At 46.9% G+C, this 18,905-nt stretch overlaps 5 protein-coding genes across 8 annotated transcripts in view; all 5 read right to left on the bottom strand.

Annotated features, from left to right (window-relative positions):
- The window catches only part of LOC130122884 (protocadherin gamma-A11-like), a 311,235-nt gene that overhangs the window by 30,024 nt on the left and 262,306 nt on the right, over positions 1-18,905 (bottom strand). The window lies entirely within an intron of this gene.
- Positions 2,277-4,742, bottom strand: LOC130123400 (protocadherin gamma-C5-like). The gene has a single exon (XM_056292588.1). It carries the CDS (start codon positions 4,740-4,742, stop codon positions 2,277-2,279), a length of 2,466 nt encoding a protein of 821 aa, XP_056148563.1.
- Positions 5,989-8,457, bottom strand: LOC130123301 (protocadherin gamma-C5-like). Its single transcript, XM_056292475.1, has one exon. It carries the CDS (start codon positions 8,455-8,457, stop codon positions 5,989-5,991), a length of 2,469 nt encoding a protein of 822 aa, XP_056148450.1.
- Positions 11,777-14,278, bottom strand: LOC130125967 (protocadherin gamma-C5-like). The gene has a single exon (XM_056295346.1). The coding sequence runs from the start codon at positions 14,270-14,272 to the stop codon at positions 11,777-11,779; it is 2,496 nt and encodes an 831-aa protein (XP_056151321.1). The 5' UTR covers positions 14,273-14,278.
- LOC130123217 (protocadherin gamma-C5-like) lies at positions 16,304-18,772 on the bottom strand. Its single transcript, XM_056292389.1, has one exon. It carries the CDS (start codon positions 18,770-18,772, stop codon positions 16,304-16,306), a length of 2,469 nt encoding a protein of 822 aa, XP_056148364.1.

An 18,905-nucleotide genomic window follows, 5' to 3' on the forward strand; every position in this document is an offset into this window, starting at 1 on the left:
CGCATAAAGCCTCTCTGTCTATCCTCTCGTTCACCACCAGCTCGCCCTTCCCCGCATCCACGCTGAAATACTGCTTACCAGCCTCGGACGCGACGCGCAGGTTACGCTCATAAATCTCCGATAGACCCAAACCCACATCTTTGGCTAGATTTCCTACCACAGAGCCCTGCTTTAGTTCCTCCGGGATGGTGTACCGGGTCTGTCCGTCTATTGTACTCCACAGGAGAAAGAAATGATGCAGCCAAATGATCTGCCATGATCTCCAGTCGCGGTATCCCATTGTCTTTGTCATCCTCCGTCCCTCACAATGTACTAGTATTTTCTATCGAGATGCTGCTCATATCAACGAGCTCAATGTGAACATCCATAACCAGATAGCAATATCCTACATATCCTCTTGAATACCCCGCAAAGACAAATCGAAAATACAGACATCGTTTTTTTTCCTTCGCGTGTATGAGCGCAACCTCTTCCTCTCTTCCATCTCTAAGCGTTACAAGAGTAACCGTGTGGAGGCTGCAGGGGGGGAGGGAGTAGATCTCTTTGTACAGTTTCGCATGCTATTGGTCCAAAACATCAATCTTTTACATCCAATCAGAGGGCAAGGGGGCAGTGCTTTTAAAGACATGGCAGTCACTGAAGCAGCCCCTCTCCATGCAACCGAGAGTGTATTTTTATGCACAATTCGACGGATATGGCTACACAGGCAACAACGTAGTTGATTGAGGTAAATCTGGACCTCTTTAAGAAAAACAAAGGACAAACGAACATTTCTGTGATGAAATAGCTCTAATAAAAATCATAATTTTCTTAGAAATATCGTGAATTATTAATGGCTTTACTATATTAAAATTTTCGTGTTGGTATGCACAATGTCTAGCAAACCTAATTGAACTTCATAAAAAAAACTAAGCCAAACAAATAACTTTTATGGCGAAATTAATTTAAAAACGTTTATGGCGGAAAGGATCAACAGAGAACCAAGGCGAAGCACCTCCCTGGTAACACGAAGATCACGTGATTTCAAACTTTCCGCTGGCCATGGGTTTGGTGCTGAACAGGGCATAAAGAACTGACGGGGAGTCAGCTTTGACACCGGGGGCATTGTGTTCACTTCACATAGCTTTTACTGAGTGTATAACTCAAATTATCATGCTTCGTGAAAGAAACAAACTTGGACAGAGAGCCGTACATACATACCGTCACTTGTGCGCACAGGCGCGCCGCACTACGTCCGCAAAGCCAGAGGTTATAAACCAAGATGCGCAGGGCGAAATCCTTTCAATACTTTACATTTAATACAATACTGCAAGACGAGATTCCACATCACGAATAAACCTGTACATTGGGCCACCACCCTCACAACATCCTTCCGGCCGCATCAAGAACCGGTAGCTATGTGACACGTAGCCACAAGCGCAAACAATAGCACTCTTAAACAGCACAGTATATAAAGCAGGAGACATGTTCCCACGCTGCATAAGCGGATTTATGAACTTACCACGAGAACAGCTCGCGAAGTTTTAGATTTGTTTACCGCCAAGAAAATATCGGTATTAGCCCCGCCCACCTAACGTCTCTACGTATCCTCGTAATAAAAATTGATTGGCTGGTCATACGACGCGGATATGGTAGTTGGTTTTGATTGGCTAGGTAGGGGGTTGCTATTTTTCCAGTAAGAAATGGTTTCCTAAATGAACGTATCACCGTTTTGTGCTTTATTTTGCATTACGGTTTTAAGGCTACCATTACCATATTGTTTGACTTAATTTTATTTATAGCTGTAAAGATATTTCAGTTTTTTTTTTGTCAGGGAGAGAATTCCGCTGAGGGGGCACAGTGACCTTATTGGACGGACCTGAACCACCAAGACCCGCCCATAACACCGACACTGGTGTTGAAGTGATAAGACATCCATACAAACTGATGATGAACACACTCCCATAGGGGGAAAACAAAAAGAAAATAAAAAATCCACATCAACAGCGTTAATTCTTCCATAACCTAAACATATAAATATGTAGCGACAGTTAAAAAGGTGCGAGACGCTATTTTTCATAACAACCTGAAACGACATCAGAATCAAATGACAGGCGATTTTACACGATGTCTTATTCTGATTCTTCTCCTTTAATGGTTTGTGTGACTAGTGTCATGGATGACAACGAATGTCCAGAAAACTGCTTTCATTCTTCAAATTGGAAATACACTTCACAGAAAAACAAGTATACGAGCAATTGAAAATGCAGTTGGAAAAAAAGACCGATATACTGTCGTTATTTTCTCACCTGCTGGCTCTCAAAGGTCCAGGTGCTGTCTGGCAAAGACGCGTCTAAAACACTGATCATCTCCTTAAAGTCAGTGGTGCTGCTGGGCTTAACCAGGGTGAAATCGCTGTACTCTGACATGGGAGAGAGACAGGACCTGAAGGACTGACTCTGAGACATCATGTCCCCTCCCAGGACCTCCACATATTTAATAGGTCCGTCAGTGTTGAGCTGGATCTGGAGGTTTCTGTTGGGGTTCTTGTAGTCGTCACAGTCGCTCCGTCTCATGCAGCAGCTACCGCTGTCCCTGCTGTTCTTAATACACTTAACTGCTAAAATGAGAAAAGTCAGCACAGACAGTACGGACACCCCGGCCAGAGAGAGGATCAAGTACAGGGTGATCCTCCCACTTTTCTTGCTGGGCTCGTTGACTTTGTGTTTAAGATCCAGAATGGGCTCATGAAGTCCATCCTCAATGAGAACAGACACTGTGACCGTGGCGGACTGGACCGGTTCTCCGTCGTCCTTGATCTCTATGAGAAGCCTCTGAGAGGAGTCGTCCTGCTCGGACACAGCACGTTTAGTCCTCACCTCCCCTGTGTAAAGACTGACAGTGAACAGAGAGGCGTCTGTGGCCTCTGACAACTTATAGGAGATCCAGGCGTTATGGCCCGAGTCTGCGTCCACGGCCGTTACCTTGGTAACCAGATGTCCAGCTTTAGCAGAACGGGGCATCCTCTGATGAGAGAGTGACCCCAGAATAGCGGGGGAGGGGTAAATAACAGAGGGGGCATTGTCGTTCTGGTCCAGGATAAAAACGTGGACAGTGGCGTTGCTGCTCAGAGACGGAGAGCCCTGGTCTTTAGCCTGCACCTGGATCTGAAACACCTTCAGTTTCTCATAATCAAACGAGTGCATGCTGTAGATGCTGCCATTGTCAGAGTTGATGTAAACATAGGACGACACAGACACGTCCTGTACTTTAGAGTCCAGGATGGAGTAGGAGATCTTGGCGTTGTCACCAAAATCCAGATCAGATGCTGATACTGAGTAAAGTATTGATCCTGGTAGTGCATTTTCTCTTACATAAACATTATAGGAGGGCTGAGAGAATATAGGAGGGTTGTCATTCACATCTGCGATGGTCACAGTTATATATTTTCTACTTGTTAGGGGAGGAGAGCCCGTATCAGTCGCCGTTATTTCAATATTATACTCTGAGAATCTCTCCCGGTCTAAAACAGCACTCGTTACGAGAGCGTAATTGTTGGAAAAGGAGGGTTTCAGACTAAAAGGAGAGCCCTTGGGGAGTTGTAATGTCACTTTTCCGTTGTCGCCGGAGTCAAGGTCCCGTGCGCTGAGCAAAGCTATGACAGTGCCACTTAAAGCGTCCTCCGGTATGGCGCTAGGTTGAGAGGTGAGGACAATTTCCGGGGCGTTGTCATTAACATCTATAACGTCAACCTGGACGCGACAGTGGCCCTCCATTTTGGGGGTGCCTTTATCTTTTGCACTAATATCTAACCGATACGTCATTGCAACTTCGTGATCCAGCTGACCCTTTAAAAATATGTCACCCGTTACAGGGTTCACGTCAAAGAGTTTTAAAACTTGATCTGGAGTATGAATGCCGAAGGTATATTCGACTTCTCCGTTAAGACCCTCGTCTACGTCGTCCGCTTTTGTTTTCACGACTAACGTGCCCTTTGCACTGCTTTCACTTATAGCAACTTTGTATAACGTGTTTTGAAACACCGGGATGTTATCATTAATGTCAAGCACACTTATAGTTATTTGTGATGTCCCAGACCTGACGGGATTCCCGCCGTCCAGAGCCGTAAGCAACAGCTGGTGTGTGGGCTTTGTCTCTCGGTCGAGAGGCTTTTCTAGCACCAACTCCGGCACGTTTCTCCCATCTTCGATCTGCTTCACCTTCAAACTGAAACAGTCGTCTTTACTGAGAATGTAAGTCTTTAACCCATTGCTCCCCACGTCGTGGTCCTCGGCGCTCTCTAAAGGGAATCGCACGCCCACCACCGTGGATTCGGCTATTTCTAAGGTGAGCTCGTTTTTGAGGAAACTCGGGGAATTGTCGTTTATGTCTCTTATCTGAACCTCGATGCGGTGCAGCTGCAGCGGGTTCTCGATCACGACCTGCAGAGGTAGTACGCAGCTGGCGCTTTGTCCGCATAGAGCCTCTCTGTCTATCCTCTCGTTCACCACCAGCTCGCCCTTCCCCGCATCCACGCTGAAATACTGCTTACCAGCCTCGGAGGCGACGCGCAGGTTACGCTCATACATCTCCGATAGACCCAAACCCACATCTCTGGCTAGATTTCCTACCACAGAGCCCTGCTTTAGTTCCTCCGGGATGGTGTACCGGGTCTGTCCGTCTATTGTACTCCACAGGAGAAAGAAACGATGCCACCAAAGAGCCCGCCATCTCCAGTCCCTGTATCTCTCCCTCTTTGTCATCCCTGGTCCGTTACAAAGCATCATTTCGCGTCGAGATGTGATCCACAGCAAAGATCTCAGTGGTAAAATCCATCGTCGGAAAATTCCAAATAAATATTCCCAAAATGGAGTCGCTCAATGACAATATAAACTGCGCCCTGCTTCATGTGCATGAACGCAGCCCTCTCCTCCAGCTCTAAGCACCTTATGGGTTACGATGGCGATGTAGCGTGCGGGGAGGAGGGGGGAAGGGGGGCGGGGGAGTGGATCTCTTTGTACAGTTCGGCCTGCTATTGGTACAAAGCTTGCGTCTCTTCCAGCCAATACGAAGGCAGGCGAGTAGTGCTCTTAAAGATACACCCGCCTTTAATACCGGGACGTGTGACAGACATGAGAGGATGGTTTATACTGTTGCTATGGCAGACTTCATGCACACATCAGTGAATATGTTTATCATAAAAAGGATAACTGATCCCTACAATAAAATGCATTTGATATTGAACTCACCGTGCATATTTGTTTGTAAATCATTACAAATATTATCGATTCGATTCGTTTAACAATGCACGTGGTTTTGATTAACTAAACCAATGTGCTCTGTGAAAAAACGTATACATTTAAAATAAATAAACCGAATATGCGGTACTACATGTTGAAACCAAATAATTAAGGCAATTACTGACAACACAAACCATGCACTAAAAGCAATTTTTTTTCATTTTATCATGAATACAAATCTATACTTTTCGTTTCTCTATCTAAATCTTGGGAGGTGAAAAACCCAGCCCCACAAAGTCCACTTAAAAGGGCATCGCCACAATTCTAACGATAACTACAACAATGTTAATGTAAGTCCAAAACCTACACAAGCTGCAGCAGTAAACGGGCAATGAAACATGTTTCTTGTCAAATGAAGAAATTATGTTCAGCTCCAAGAACAGGTGACCATGTATTTGCCTCATATTGAATTAATTTTTGAGGCGATTAAAGGAAATTGTTGATGCATAGCCCTAATAATGGCAGTATCATGTAAAGTTAGATTCAGGTGATGCCAAATTATAAAGTAGTAATTATGGTGAGTATTAACTGCATATCACTGCCACTGCAATTGTTAAGCACAAGAAGAAATATATTTTAAAGTATATTCAACAGAGATGACACATTTCCAAATTTTCCACACAATGCAGCATATTACCAGAAGATAAAACATTAAAGTGTGCTATAAAACCCCTCAATGGAGTGCAACATATCAAAAGTCATGGTGATTTTATTCTCTGCTCACCTGCTGGCTCTCAAAGGTCCAGGTGCTGTCTGGCAAAGACGCGTCTAAAACACTGATCATCTCCTTAAAGTCAGTGGTGCTGCTGGGCTTAACCAGGGTGAAATCGCTGTACTCTGACATGGGAGAGAGACAGGACCTGAAGGACTGGCTCTGAGACATCATGTCCCCTCCCAGGACCTCCACATATTTAATAGGTCCGTCAGTGTTGAGCTGGATCTGCAGGTTTCTGTTGGGGTTCTTGTAGTCGTCACAGTCGCTCCGTCTCATGCAGCAGCTACCGCTGTCCCTGCTGTTCTTAATACACTTAACTGCTAAAATGAGAAAAGTCAGCACAGACAGTACGGACACCCCGGCCAGAGAGAGGATCAAGTACAGGGTGATTCTCCCACTTTTCTTGCTGGGCTCGTTGACTTTGTGTTTAAGATCCAGAATGGGCTCATGAAGTCCGTCCTCAAGGAAAACAGACACTGTGACCGTGGCGGACTGGACCGGTTCTCCGTCGTCCTTGATCTCTATGAGAAGCCTCTGAGAGGAGTCGTCCTGCTCGGACACAGCACGTTTAGTCCTCACCTCCCCTGTGTAAAGACTGACAGTGAACAGAGAGGCGTCTGTGGCCTCTGACAACTTATAGGAGATCCAGGCGTTATGGCCCGAGTCTGCGTCCACGGCCGTTACCTTGGTAACCAGATGTCCAGCTTTAGCAGAACGGGGCATCCTCTGATGAGAGAGTGACCCCAGAACAGCGGGGGAGGGGTAAATAACAGAGGGGGCATTGTCGTTCTGGTCCAGGATAAAAACGTGGACAGTGGCGTTGCTGCTCAGAGACGGAGAGCCCTGGTCTTTAGCCTGCACCTGGATCTGAAACACCTTCAGTTTCTCATAATCAAACGAGTGCATGCTGTAGATGCTGCCATTGTCAGAGTTGATGTAAACATAGGAAGACACAGACACGTCCTGTACTTTAGAGTCCAGGATGGAGTAGGAGATCTTGGCGTTGTCACCAAAATCCAGATCAGATGCGGATACCGAGTAAAGTATTGAGCCTGGTAGCGTATTCTCTTTTATATAGACATTATAGCAGGGCTTAGAGAATACAGGAGGGTTGTCATTCACATCAATGATGGTGACAGGAATAGTTTTCCTACTGGTTAGGGGAGGTGAGCCAGCATCAATGGCTGTTATGTCAATATTATACTCCGGGGAACTCTCCCGGTCCAAACTACCACTGGTGACCAGAGCGTAATTATTAGAAAATGAGGGTTTGAAAGTAAAAGGAAACCCCTTGGGAAGTAATAATGTCACTTTACCGTTTTCTCCCGAGTCAAGGTCCCGGGCACTGAGCAAGGCAACCACGGTTCCACTCGGCGAGTCCTCGCGTATCGAGCTGGGTTTGGAAGTGAGAACAATTTCCGGGGCATTGTCATTTATATCTAAAACCTTTACCTGCACTCGACAGTGACCCTCCATTTGGGGAATCCCCTTATCCCTTCCGGTAATATCTATTTCATACGTCGCGCTTTTTTCATAATCTAGCCCTCCTAATAAGACCATTTCTCCCGTCGCCGAGTTTATCTGCAAAGTTGAGAAGACCGACTCCGGCGTATGCTCGGCAAACGCGTATTCAATCTCTCCGTTAGGACCCTCGTCTGCGTCCGTCGCCTCAACTTTAATCAGCGGAAACCCACTTGCACTGTTTTCATCAACAGTGGCCGTGTATAACGTCTTTTTAAAAACGGGGACGTTGTCGTTGTTGTCCAGGACGGTCACGGTGATTTTCGACGTTCCTGATCGGACCGGATTGCCTCCGTCCAGAGCGGTTAACAATAAGCGGTGCACACCCTGCCTCTCCCGGTCTAGCGGCTTCTCCAGTACGAGTTCCGGCACTTTTCTGTCATCGGCTAATTCCTTCATCTTCAAACTGAAACACTCGTCTTTACTCAGGGTGTAGGACTTGAGCGAATTGACGCCCACGTCGAGGTCCTGCGCCATTTCTAGCGGATAGCGCGCACCCGCCGCTGTCAATTCTGCAATTTTCAGATTCCGCTCTTTCGTGAGAAAACTCGGAGGGTTGTCGTTGATGTCTTGTATTTCCACTTCTATCCGGTGCAGCTGCAGCGGGTTCTCGATCACGACCTGCAGAGGTAGCACGCAGCTGGCGCTTTGTCCGCATAAAGCCTCTCTGTCTATCCTCTCGTTCACCACCAGCTCGCCCTTCCCCGCATCCACGCTGAAATACTGCTTACCCGCCTCGGAGGCGACGCGCAGGTTACGCTCATACATCTCCGATAGACCCAAACCCACATCTTTGGCTAGATTTCCTACCACGGAGCCCTGCTTTAGTTCCTCCGGGATGGTGTACCGGGTCTGTCCGTCTATTGTACTCCATAACAGAAAGAAAAATTGCCACCTAAGAGTCTGCCGTCTCCAGTCGCGGCACCCCGTTCTCTTTGTCATCCCTGGTCCGTTACAACACATCGTATGCAGTCCAGACATTACTCCGAACAAAAGGACACGATGTTAAAACACATCATCCAAGGGAGTATTCCAGTACAGGGGCAATGGAAATTCGTATCCATGATCGATGCATTATCACATAAATGTGGTTAATCTCCTTTCGTGTGCGCGCATCCCTTTCTTCCCTGCAGCTCTGAGCAGTTATGATGGCGAGGCAACACGGGGGGGGGGGAGGGGAGTAGATCTCTTTGTACAGTTCTGGGCTTTATTGGCGGAGAGCTTTTCGCTCTCTCATCCAATTGGGAAAACAGGCCGGGGCTGTTGTGTGCTGGATACAGCCTGGATGTCACCGCAACTAAAGGGGATTTCTTTTTTGGTCACCATGCAGTTTAACACCATCATCATCTATCTAATTCTGCATCATGTCTTCGAAAACACATATATATGCAACTAAAACAAGACATAAGCAGAAAACTGCCGTGTTTATTATTAAATAAAATTAAGTGTGTTACGAATGACTGACTGGTCTTCAAAAAGCCACCTTCCTCTACGCCTTCAACGCCATTACAAATAGTCTGGCGGTCTTTACCTCTAAATGTGGAGTTTTCAGCCATTTTACGGAGCTACACACATTCTATCTTCTACAGGAGTGAGGGGGAATAAATATGCAAATCAAATATTCGACATGAATTGCTCTTGAAAAGCTTGAGCCCTCTTGAGCAGAGAGTTAATTTCAATCGTTTCAAACAAACCGAACCTTTTCCACGAGCGCAAGACTCGTATGGATGAGCGATATGAACTATTTTGCTTTCTTTATTATGTCATCAGGTTTATACTGGGACATTGTAGCATGCATTGGGACATGCGCAGTTTGCATACAGGTCCAGTCGCTCAGTAGAGGACGCTGTGAACATGGGGCTCCGCTACATCCTGCAGCACCTGGACAAACCAAACATCTACGTCAGAGTCCTGTTTGTGGACTTAGGCTCAGCCTTCAACACCATTATCCCGGACATTCCCCATAGCAAACTGGCCCAGCTAAGCACCGACTCCTCCATCTGTCAGTGGATTACAACCATTCTTACTAACACGAGTCAGTACGTAAGACTGGGCTCTCGCCTGTCTGACCCTCTCACAGTTAGCACGGGTGTCCCGCAAAGCTGTGTGCTGCTCTACACATGTACCAATAACTGCAGCTCTGGCGACCAATCTGATAAAATCCTCAAATTCGCGGATGACACCGCAGTGGTAGACCTCATCGCTAACAATGATGAATCTAACTACCGGAGGGTGGTTGAGCATCTTGTGTCGTGGTGTGCTAGCAACAATCTGGAGCTCAACACCAACAAAAGAGTGGATATGATTATGGACTACCACAAAAATGCGCTCCAACCCACTCCCCCCTGGCAGTTAATGCCGCCACTGTCACCGAGGTGGAATTAATCAACTTCCTGGGTACTACTAACTCTAACACACTGAAGTGGGACAACAACATCACCATCCTGGCCAAGAAAGCACAGCAGCGGATGTTCTTCCTGCGACAGCTGAAGAGACTCCACGTCAGCCCACACATTCTGGTTCAGTTCTACGGGGCTGTCATAGAGCGCATCCTGACCTCATCCATCACCGTCTGGTATGACCCTGTGTCTGCTCGCTCTAAGACCAGGCTACAATGAGTTGTACGCGCGGCTCAGAGGGTCATCAGTTGCCACCTGCCCTCTATTAAGGACCTACACAGCTTCAGAGCCAGGAAACATGCGGGGAAGATTGTGGCCGATCTCTCCCATCCAGCCCACAGCCTGTTCATAAGACTGCCTTCCAGGCAGCGGTACAGGTCTATCAAGACTAAAACAACACGTCACCACAATAGCTTCTATCCCAAAGGGGGTAGCCCTTCTCAATACCTCCTGAACTATTGCATTGTATGTTGTATTTCTGTATTTATGTGGTACCACTGTGCCCTCAGTATTGATTACTCATACTACATTACCACTTATCTACTGTGAATTTTATACATCATCTATCGTTTAGCATATATTTATATTTAATTAATACTACTCACTGCAATGACTGGTGCTGTATGTTATATTGCATACCATGTTGTACATTATATTGAATTGTATATTGTAGGTTTTGTATAATGTATTGTATTGTATATTGTACACCTTATATCCACTGTTGTATTGCACAGTGTATTGTATGTAATAGTAGGTATTCTGTGTATATATTGTACTGTACTGTACTGAGGTGCATTGACAACACAAAGTAAAATTCCTAGTGCATGTAATGTACGGTGAAGAATAAAGGCGATTCTGATTCTGCAGCGGCGTGCATAAGACTGTGACATGACACCAGTTATGAAAATAAAAGTCTGTGTGAATCTATATGACCGTTGTCATTAAGTGTCATTCTGTCAATTGTGTCATTTTTAATGCAGAGGTTACGTTGTTTGGGATGTCTGTTTTCGAGCTAGAGACGCGCAAAATATATCAGATCGAGGGGCTCGGACCCACTCGGATTAGTACCACAAACACATCTCAAACAATGGCACCTTTGCATTAAAAATAAAATAATTGGGGGCGTCCGGGTGGCGTGGGGGTATATTCCGTTGCCTACCAACAATAGGATCGCAGGTTCGAATCACCGTGTTACCTCCGGCTTGGTCGGGCGTCCCTACAAACACAATTTGCGGGTGGGTATGTGTCCTGTTCGTTGCACTAGCGCCTCCTCTGGTCGGTCGGTGCGCCTGTTAAGGGGGGGAGGGGGAACTGGGGGGAATAGCGTGATCCTCCCACGCGCTCCGTCCCCCTGGTGAAATTCCTCACTGTCAGGTGAAAAGAAGCGGCTGGTGACTCCACATGTATCGGAGGAGGCATGTGGTAGTCTGCAGCCCTCCGCGGATAGGCAGAGGGGGTGGAGCAGTGACCAGGACGGCTCGGAAGAGTGGAGTAATTGGCCAAGTACAATTGGGAGACAAGGGGGGGAAACCCCCCCCCCCCAAAAAAGGACATAATTGGCCGAATGACAATAACAATAGTCTTAAACATTCATAAAGATCCCTTCATATTCATGACAGGTGTCATGTCAGTCTTATGCATACCCCTTCAAATAAAGCGTGACCCATTATTCTTTACAGTAACACAATACAGCGGATCGCCACACATGCAGACTGAGTCATATTGCAGAAGAGTTGTATGTTAAATACAGCTCTGAGATCTTTTTCATTCCCTGCAACAGTTCTTATTTTCAGTGGAAAAAAACCCTGTAATATTCGAAATACCATTTGAGGAAATCATCGCATCATTGACCAAGTTAAGTTTTATGGAACATTTATGAAGCTAATATATAATTCTCTGCTCACCTGCTGGCTCTCAAAGGTCCAGGTGCTGTCTGGCAAAGACGCGTCTAAAACACTGATCATCTCCTTAAAGTCAGTGGTGCTGCTGGGCTTAACCAGGGTGAAATCGCTGTACTCTGACATGGGAGAGAGACAGGACCTGAAGGACTGACTCTGAGACATCATGTCCCCTCCCAGGACCTCCACATATTTAATAGGTCCGTCAGTGTTGAGCTGGATCTGGAGGTTTCTGTTGGGGTTCTTGTAGTCGTCACAGTCGCTCCGTCTCATGCAGCAGCTACCGCTGTCCCTGCTGTTCTTAATACACTTAACTGCTAAAATGAGAAAAGTCAGCACAGACAGTACGGACACCCCGGCCAGAGAGAGGATCAAGTACAGGGTGATTCTCCCACTTTTCTTGCTGGGCTCGTTGACTTTGTGTCTAAGATCCAGAATGGGCTCATGAAGTCCATCCTCAATGAGAACAGACACTGTGACCGTGGCGGACTGGACCGGTTCTCCGTCGTCCTTGATCTCTATAAGAAGCCTCTGAGAGGAGTCGTCCTGCTCGGACACAGCACGTTTAGTCCTCACCTCCCCTGTGTAAAGACTGACAGTGAACAGAGAGGCGTCCGTGGCCTCTGACAACTTATAGGAGATCCAGGCGTTATGGCCCGAGTCTGCATCCACGGCCGTTACCTTGGTAACCAGATGTCCAGCTTTAGCAGAACGGGGCATCCTCTGATGAGAGAGTGACCCCAGAATAGCGGGGGATGGGTAAATAACAGAGGGGGCATTGTCGTTCTGGTCCAGGATAAAAACGTGGACAGTGGCGTTGCTGCTCAGAGACGGAGAGCCCTGGTCTTTAGCCTGCACCTGGATCTGAAACACCTTCAGTTTCTCATAATCAAACGAGTGCATGCTGTAGATGCTGCCATTGTCAGAGTTGATGTAAACATAGGACGACACAGACACGTCCTGTACTTTAGAGTCCAGGATGGAGTAGGAGATCTTGGCGTTGTCACCAAAATCCAGATCAGATGCTGATACCGAGTAAAGTATTGAGCCTGGTAGCGTATTCTCTTTTATATAAACATTATAGGAGGACTGAGAGAATACAGGAGGGCTGTCATTCACATCAGTAACGGTGACAGGAATAACCTTCTTACTAGAGAGAGGAGGAGATCCTGCATCGGTGGCTGTTATCTCAATATTATACTCTGAGAAGCTCTCTCGGTCTAAAGCGCCACTGGTCATCAGTGCGTAATTATTAGAGAAGGAGGGTTTCAGGCTAAACGGAGAGCCTTTGGGTATTTGTAGCGTTACTTTACCGTTTTCACCGGCATCAACATCTCTGGCAGCGACCAAAGCCACTATGGTGCCACTTGGGGCGTCCTCACGCACGGGGCTGGGTTTGGAGTTGAGTACAATTTCTGGAGCGTTGTCGTTTACATCTAACACCTCTACCTGAACAGTACAATGCCCCTCCATTTTAGGAGCTCCTTTATCCTTAGCAATAACATCTATTTCATAATTGGTCATTGTTTCGAAATCTAATTTGCGTTTAAGAGTGACCTTTCCGGTTAAAGCGTCGATGTCGAACACAGCCACGACATTGTCCGGTGTGTGCATCCCGAAGGCATAGTCTATCTCTCCGTTTAAACCTTCATCCATATCCGTCGCTTTCAGTGTGATGACTGATGTGCCCTCTGCGCTGTTCTCGCTTATGGAAACTTTGTAAAGGTTTTTCTCAAATACAGGGAAATTATCATTATTGTCGAGCACTTTTATTGTTATCTGAGCGGTTCCGGATCGCACCGGATTGCCCCCGTCTAATGCCGTCAACAGAAGCTGGTGTAGAGCTTTTTTCTCTCGGTCGAGAGGTTTCGCCAAGACTAGTTCTGGAACCTTCCTCCCGCCGGTCACATCTTTTATATTCAAATTAAAGCAGTCGTCTTTACTCAGACTATACGATCTGACGTAATTGCTGCCAACGTCGAGATCCTGCGCACTCTCCAAAGGAAAACGCGCCCCCGCAGACGCGGACTCCGCTATTTCTAACGTCACAACTCTTGACGGGAAACTCGGGGAATTGTCGTTAATATCTTGTATTTCCACCTCAACTCGGTGTAATTGTGAGGGGTTCTCTATCACGACCTGCAGTGACAACACGCAGCTGGCGCTTTGTCCGCATAAAGCCTCTCTGTCTATCCTCTTGTTCACCACCAGCTCGCCCTTCTCCGCATCCACGCTGAAATACTGCTTACCAGCCTCGGAGGCGACGCGCAGGTTACGCTCATACATCTCCGATAGACCCAAACCCACATCTTTGGCTAGATTTCCTACCACAGAGCCCTGCTTTACTTCCTCCGGGATGGTGTACCGGGTCTGTCCGTCTATTGTACTCCACAGGAGAAAGAAATGATGCAGCCAAAGAGCCCGCCATCTCCAGTCTCCGCATCTCACCCTCTTTGTCATCTCTGATACGTTACAACGTTACGTTTCCCATCCATGTGTTGTCCAGAAAAAACGTTGTATTTCTGACATACCTCGCCCAGACCAAGTATTTCCTTTCAATATTCTCCAAAAAAATAATCGATATTTTCAGGCTGTGGCGTGTAAGCGCATCCTCCTCTCACAAAGCATCGAGGGGTTTATGGCTGTTAGGCTGCATGGTGGTAGTGGGGTGGGGTGGGGTGGGGTGGGGTGGGGGTGGGTGGGGGGGGAGCAGATCTCTTTGTACAGTCATGGACGCCATTGGTTCACAGCACCCCCCTCCCTTATCCAATAAACGTTTAGCAAGCGGTGCTTTTAAAGACATAGTAGTCTTAAAGACCTTTCTCTAGGTAGGCAGCAATGCACGAAGGAAACGATTGGAGCTTCTACCACGACAAGCTACTGAGATATAGTAAGATCTTTTTCTCACTGAAAAAAGCAAGACCGATGCTCAACAGATTACCCTTGAATTTACGCAAATATTTTCAATGATTAGATTCACAATGATCAGATACTAAACAAAACAATTATGATTAAATTGTAAAAAATCTAACAAATACTTTATGCTTCTAACAGCTGCTGAAGTTTAATCTAGTTCAGTTCTCTTAACAATGAAACGGTTACCAGGTGTAGGAAAGTGAATCAGTTCATCAGGAGACAACGTTTATTGACAGATACGTGTCATCACTTCATCTAAGCAACCTCTTCAGGTTCAACTGGCTGCAGGTATCCCCACCCTTATAACGCAATACAGCGGCATAACGACCCAATCCAGCGATCGGCTTCACATGCAAATATGGGCGTGACCATTAACTGGCGTTACAGTGGCCATGTGTACTATTTGTTTATTTATTTATTTTTGAGGGGGTCGCTGCTCCACCCTCTGCCGATTCGGGGAGGGCTGCAGACTACCACATGCCTTCTCTGATACATGTGGAGTCGCCAGCCGCTTTTTTTTCACCTGACAGTGAGGGGTTTCGCCAGGGGGACGTAGCACGTGGGAGGATCACGCTATTCCCCCTCCCATCCGAACAGGCGCCCTGACCGACCAGAAGAGGCGCTAGTGCAGCGACCAGGACACATACCCGCATCCGGCTTCCCACCCGCAGATACGGCCAATGTGTCTTCAGAAACGCTCGGCGAAGCCGGAGGTAACACGGGGATTCGAACCGGCGACCCCATGTGTGCTATTTACGGACGATTTGGAAATGTTAGCCATTGAAAATTCTAGTTAATGGACATGCCTATTTTCATATGAAACTGATGGTTGGTTTCGGTCGTTATGCTACTGTATTGTTTATAAGGGCGGGGATACCTGCAGTCAGTTTAGACCGAAGAGGTCACTTAGATGAAGTGATGAAATGTTTCTGTCAATACAGGTTTTATCCAGATGAAGCTGATTCACTTTCTTACCTGGATTATATATATTGCGCATGCATAGACAGGTTACCAAATCTATTTGTTTAGTGAAATCTGAGTCACTTATCTATTCATATTATCAAATTAAAGATACAATCCTACAGACTAAGAAGAAACATCACAGGGCAAAGCACACCCTGTTTCAAAACATGAACACCAAGGGTGACGGAGGCAATGAAAACAGCAATGGTGCAGAAATATTCACACCCATCTCACAAGCAAGAGTGACGTTCAACTGCACTAACAGGACACCACGAAATACAACTCTGGGTTATGTAGTTACTTGACTTTTTGTGATGAACCAAAAGGAAATGTGTTATAGGACATCAACACATCATGTTTGGTGAAAAGGATAGAAATAGTCGAGATTATTGTTAACAGTTAAGAGGTACTAACAAATGAAACCAAGCAATGTCATGTTGCCTTACTTTTAGCCTGAGGAGGAAAAACACAACAAGCATTTTTGTTTTTTTTCTTCTAAATATATTTGTGCCATAAGTGAAGTACATTGCCAAACATTTTGCATACTCTAATAAATTAAATTGTTGGAAGATCGGCTATTATAGCGTTGTGAAGTTTGGGAGAAACAAGCCATTACACTCTGCTCACCTGCTGGCTCTCAAAGGTCCAGGCGCTGTCTGGCAAAGACGCGTCTAAAACACTGATCATCTCCTTAAAGTCAGTGGTGCTGCTGGGCTTAACCAGGGTGAAATCGCTGTACTCTGACATGGGAGAGAGACAGGACCTGAAGGACTGACTCTGGGACATCATGTCCCCTCCCAGGACCTCCACATATTTAATAGGTCCGTCAGTGTTGAGCTGGATCTGCAGGTTTCTGTTGGGGTTCTTGTAGTCGTCACAGTCGCTCCGTCTCATGCAGCAGCTACCGCTGTCCCTGCTGTTCTTAATACACTTAACTGCTAAAATGAGAAAAGTCAGCACAGACAGTACGGACACCCCGGCCAGAGAGAGGATCAAGTACAGGGTGATCCTCCCACTTTTCTTGCTGGGCTCGTTGACTTTGTGTCTAAGATCCAGAATGGGCTCATGAAGTCCATCCTCAATGAGAACAGACACTGTGACCGTGGCGGACTGGACCGGTTCTCCGTCGTCCTTGATCTCTATGAGAAGCCTCTGAGAGGAGTCGTCCTGCTCGGACACAGCACGTTTAGTCCTCACCTCCCCTGTGTAAAGACTGACAGTGAACAGAGAGGCGTCTGTGGCCTCTGACAACTTATAGGAGATCCAGGCGTTATGGCCCGAGTCTGCGTCCACGGCCGTTACCTTGGTAACCAGATGTCCAGCTTTTGCAGAACGGGGCATCCTCTGATGAGAGAGTGACCCCAGAATAGCGGGGGAGGGGTAAATAACAGAGGGGGCATTGTCGTTCTGGTCCAGGATAAAAACGTGGACAGTGGCGTTGCTGCTCAGAGACGGAGAGCCCTGGTCTTTAGCCTGCACCTGGATCTGAAACACCTTCAGTTTCTCATAATCAAACGAGTGCATGCTGTAGATGCTGCCATTGTCAGAGTTGATGTAAACATAGGACGACACAGACACGTCCTGTACTTTAGAGTCCAGGATGGAGTAGGAGATCTTGGCGTTGTCACCAAAATCCAGATCAGATGCTGATACCGAGTAAAGTATTGAGCCTGGTAGCGTATTCTCTTTTATATAGACATTATAGGAGGGCTGAGAGAATACAGGAGGGTTGTCATTCACATCAATGATGGTGACAGGAATAGTTTTCTGACTACTGAGGGGAGGAGAGCCTGCATCAGTTGCTGTTAACTCAATATTATACTCTGAGAAGCTCTCTCGGTCTAAACCACCGCTGGTGACCAGTGCGTAATTATTAGAGAAGGAGGGTTTCAGACTGAATGGAGAGCTCTTCGGGAGCTGTAACTTCACTTTTCCGTTTTCACCGGAGTCGCGGTCTCGGGCACTGATCAAGGCTACTACCGTGCCTGTGGGCGCGTCTTCACGCACAGGATTAGGCTGGGAGGTTAAAACTATTTCTGGAGCATTGTCGTTAACGTCTACAACCTCCAGGTGGAGAGAGCAATGGCCCTCCATCGACGGGGAGCCTTTATCCTTTACATTTACGTCGATTTCATAATTTGCGGTATCCTCGAAATCTAAATCACCTTTCAGCGTAATTTCTCCTGTAACCGGATCCATATCAAATGTAGCCAACACAGCATCCGATGTACGTTCACCAAATGAATACGTTACTTCCCCGTTTAAGCCCTCGTCACTATCAGTCGCTTTGACTTTGCTGATTAACGTGCCCTTCGAGGCTCGCTCATTGACGGAGGCTTTGTAAACTGGTTTCTCACACTGAGGCACATTATCATTAACATCCAAAACGGTGACCGTTATCTTTGAATTTCCCGATCTCACCGGATTGCCTCCGTCCAACGCAGTCAAAAGCAGCTCGTGGACAGCCTTCCTCTCTCTGTCCAGCTGTCTCTCCAAAACAAGCTCGGGGACTTTTCTTCCGTTACCGGACTCTTTTACTTTCAAACTGAAACACTCGTCTTTACTGAGAGTGTAGGATTTAAGGGAGTTGGTACCCACGTCCGGGTCCAAGGCGCTCTCCAAAGGAAAGCGCATGCCCGCGACCGTGCTTTCGGCTATTTTCAACGCCAGCTCACTTGTTAGAAAAGTAGGAGGGTTGTCGTTTATATCCTTTATTTCCACTTCTATCCGGTGCAGCTGCAGCGGGTTCTCTATCACGACCTGCAGAGGTAGCACGCAGCTGGCGCTTTGTCCGCATAGAGCCTCTCTGTCTATCCTCTCGTTCACCACCAGCTCGCCCTTCCCCGCATCCACGCTGAAATACTGCTTACCAGCCTCCGAGGCGACGCGCAGGTTACGCTCATACATCTCCGATAGACCCAAACCCACATCTCTGGCTAGATTTCCTACCACATATCCTTGTTTAGGCTCCTCCGGGATGGTGTAGCGAGTCTGTCCGTCTATTGTACTCCACAGGAGAAAGAAATGATGCCACAAAAGAGCCCGCCATCTCCAGTCTCCGCACCCCGTTCTTTTTGTCATCCTCGATCCGTTACCAAGCCCGATCTCACGCAGCGATTTCGGTCAGCACAAAAGACACGATATTGTAATCCATAACCATGTTGTGTATTCCGATATAAAGATCGCCGAGGTATGTATTCATGATAACACGCGA

This window comes from Lampris incognitus, chromosome 1 (assembly GCF_029633865.1).
Source record: "Lampris incognitus isolate fLamInc1 chromosome 1, fLamInc1.hap2, whole genome shotgun sequence".
NCBI lineage: Eukaryota > Metazoa > Chordata > Actinopteri > Lampriformes > Lampridae > Lampris > Lampris incognitus.

Coding starts and splice junctions, on each gene's coding strand:
- LOC130123400 (XM_056292588.1), bottom strand. CDS start 4,742: ATGACAAAGAGGGAGAGATACAGGGACTGGAGATGGCGGGCTCTTTGG.
- LOC130123301 (XM_056292475.1), bottom strand. CDS start 8,457: ATGACAAAGAGAACGGGGTGCCGCGACTGGAGACGGCAGACTCTTAGG.
- LOC130125967 (XM_056295346.1), bottom strand. CDS start 14,272: ATGACAAAGAGGGTGAGATGCGGAGACTGGAGATGGCGGGCTCTTTGG.
- LOC130123217 (XM_056292389.1), bottom strand. CDS start 18,772: ATGACAAAAAGAACGGGGTGCGGAGACTGGAGATGGCGGGCTCTTTTG.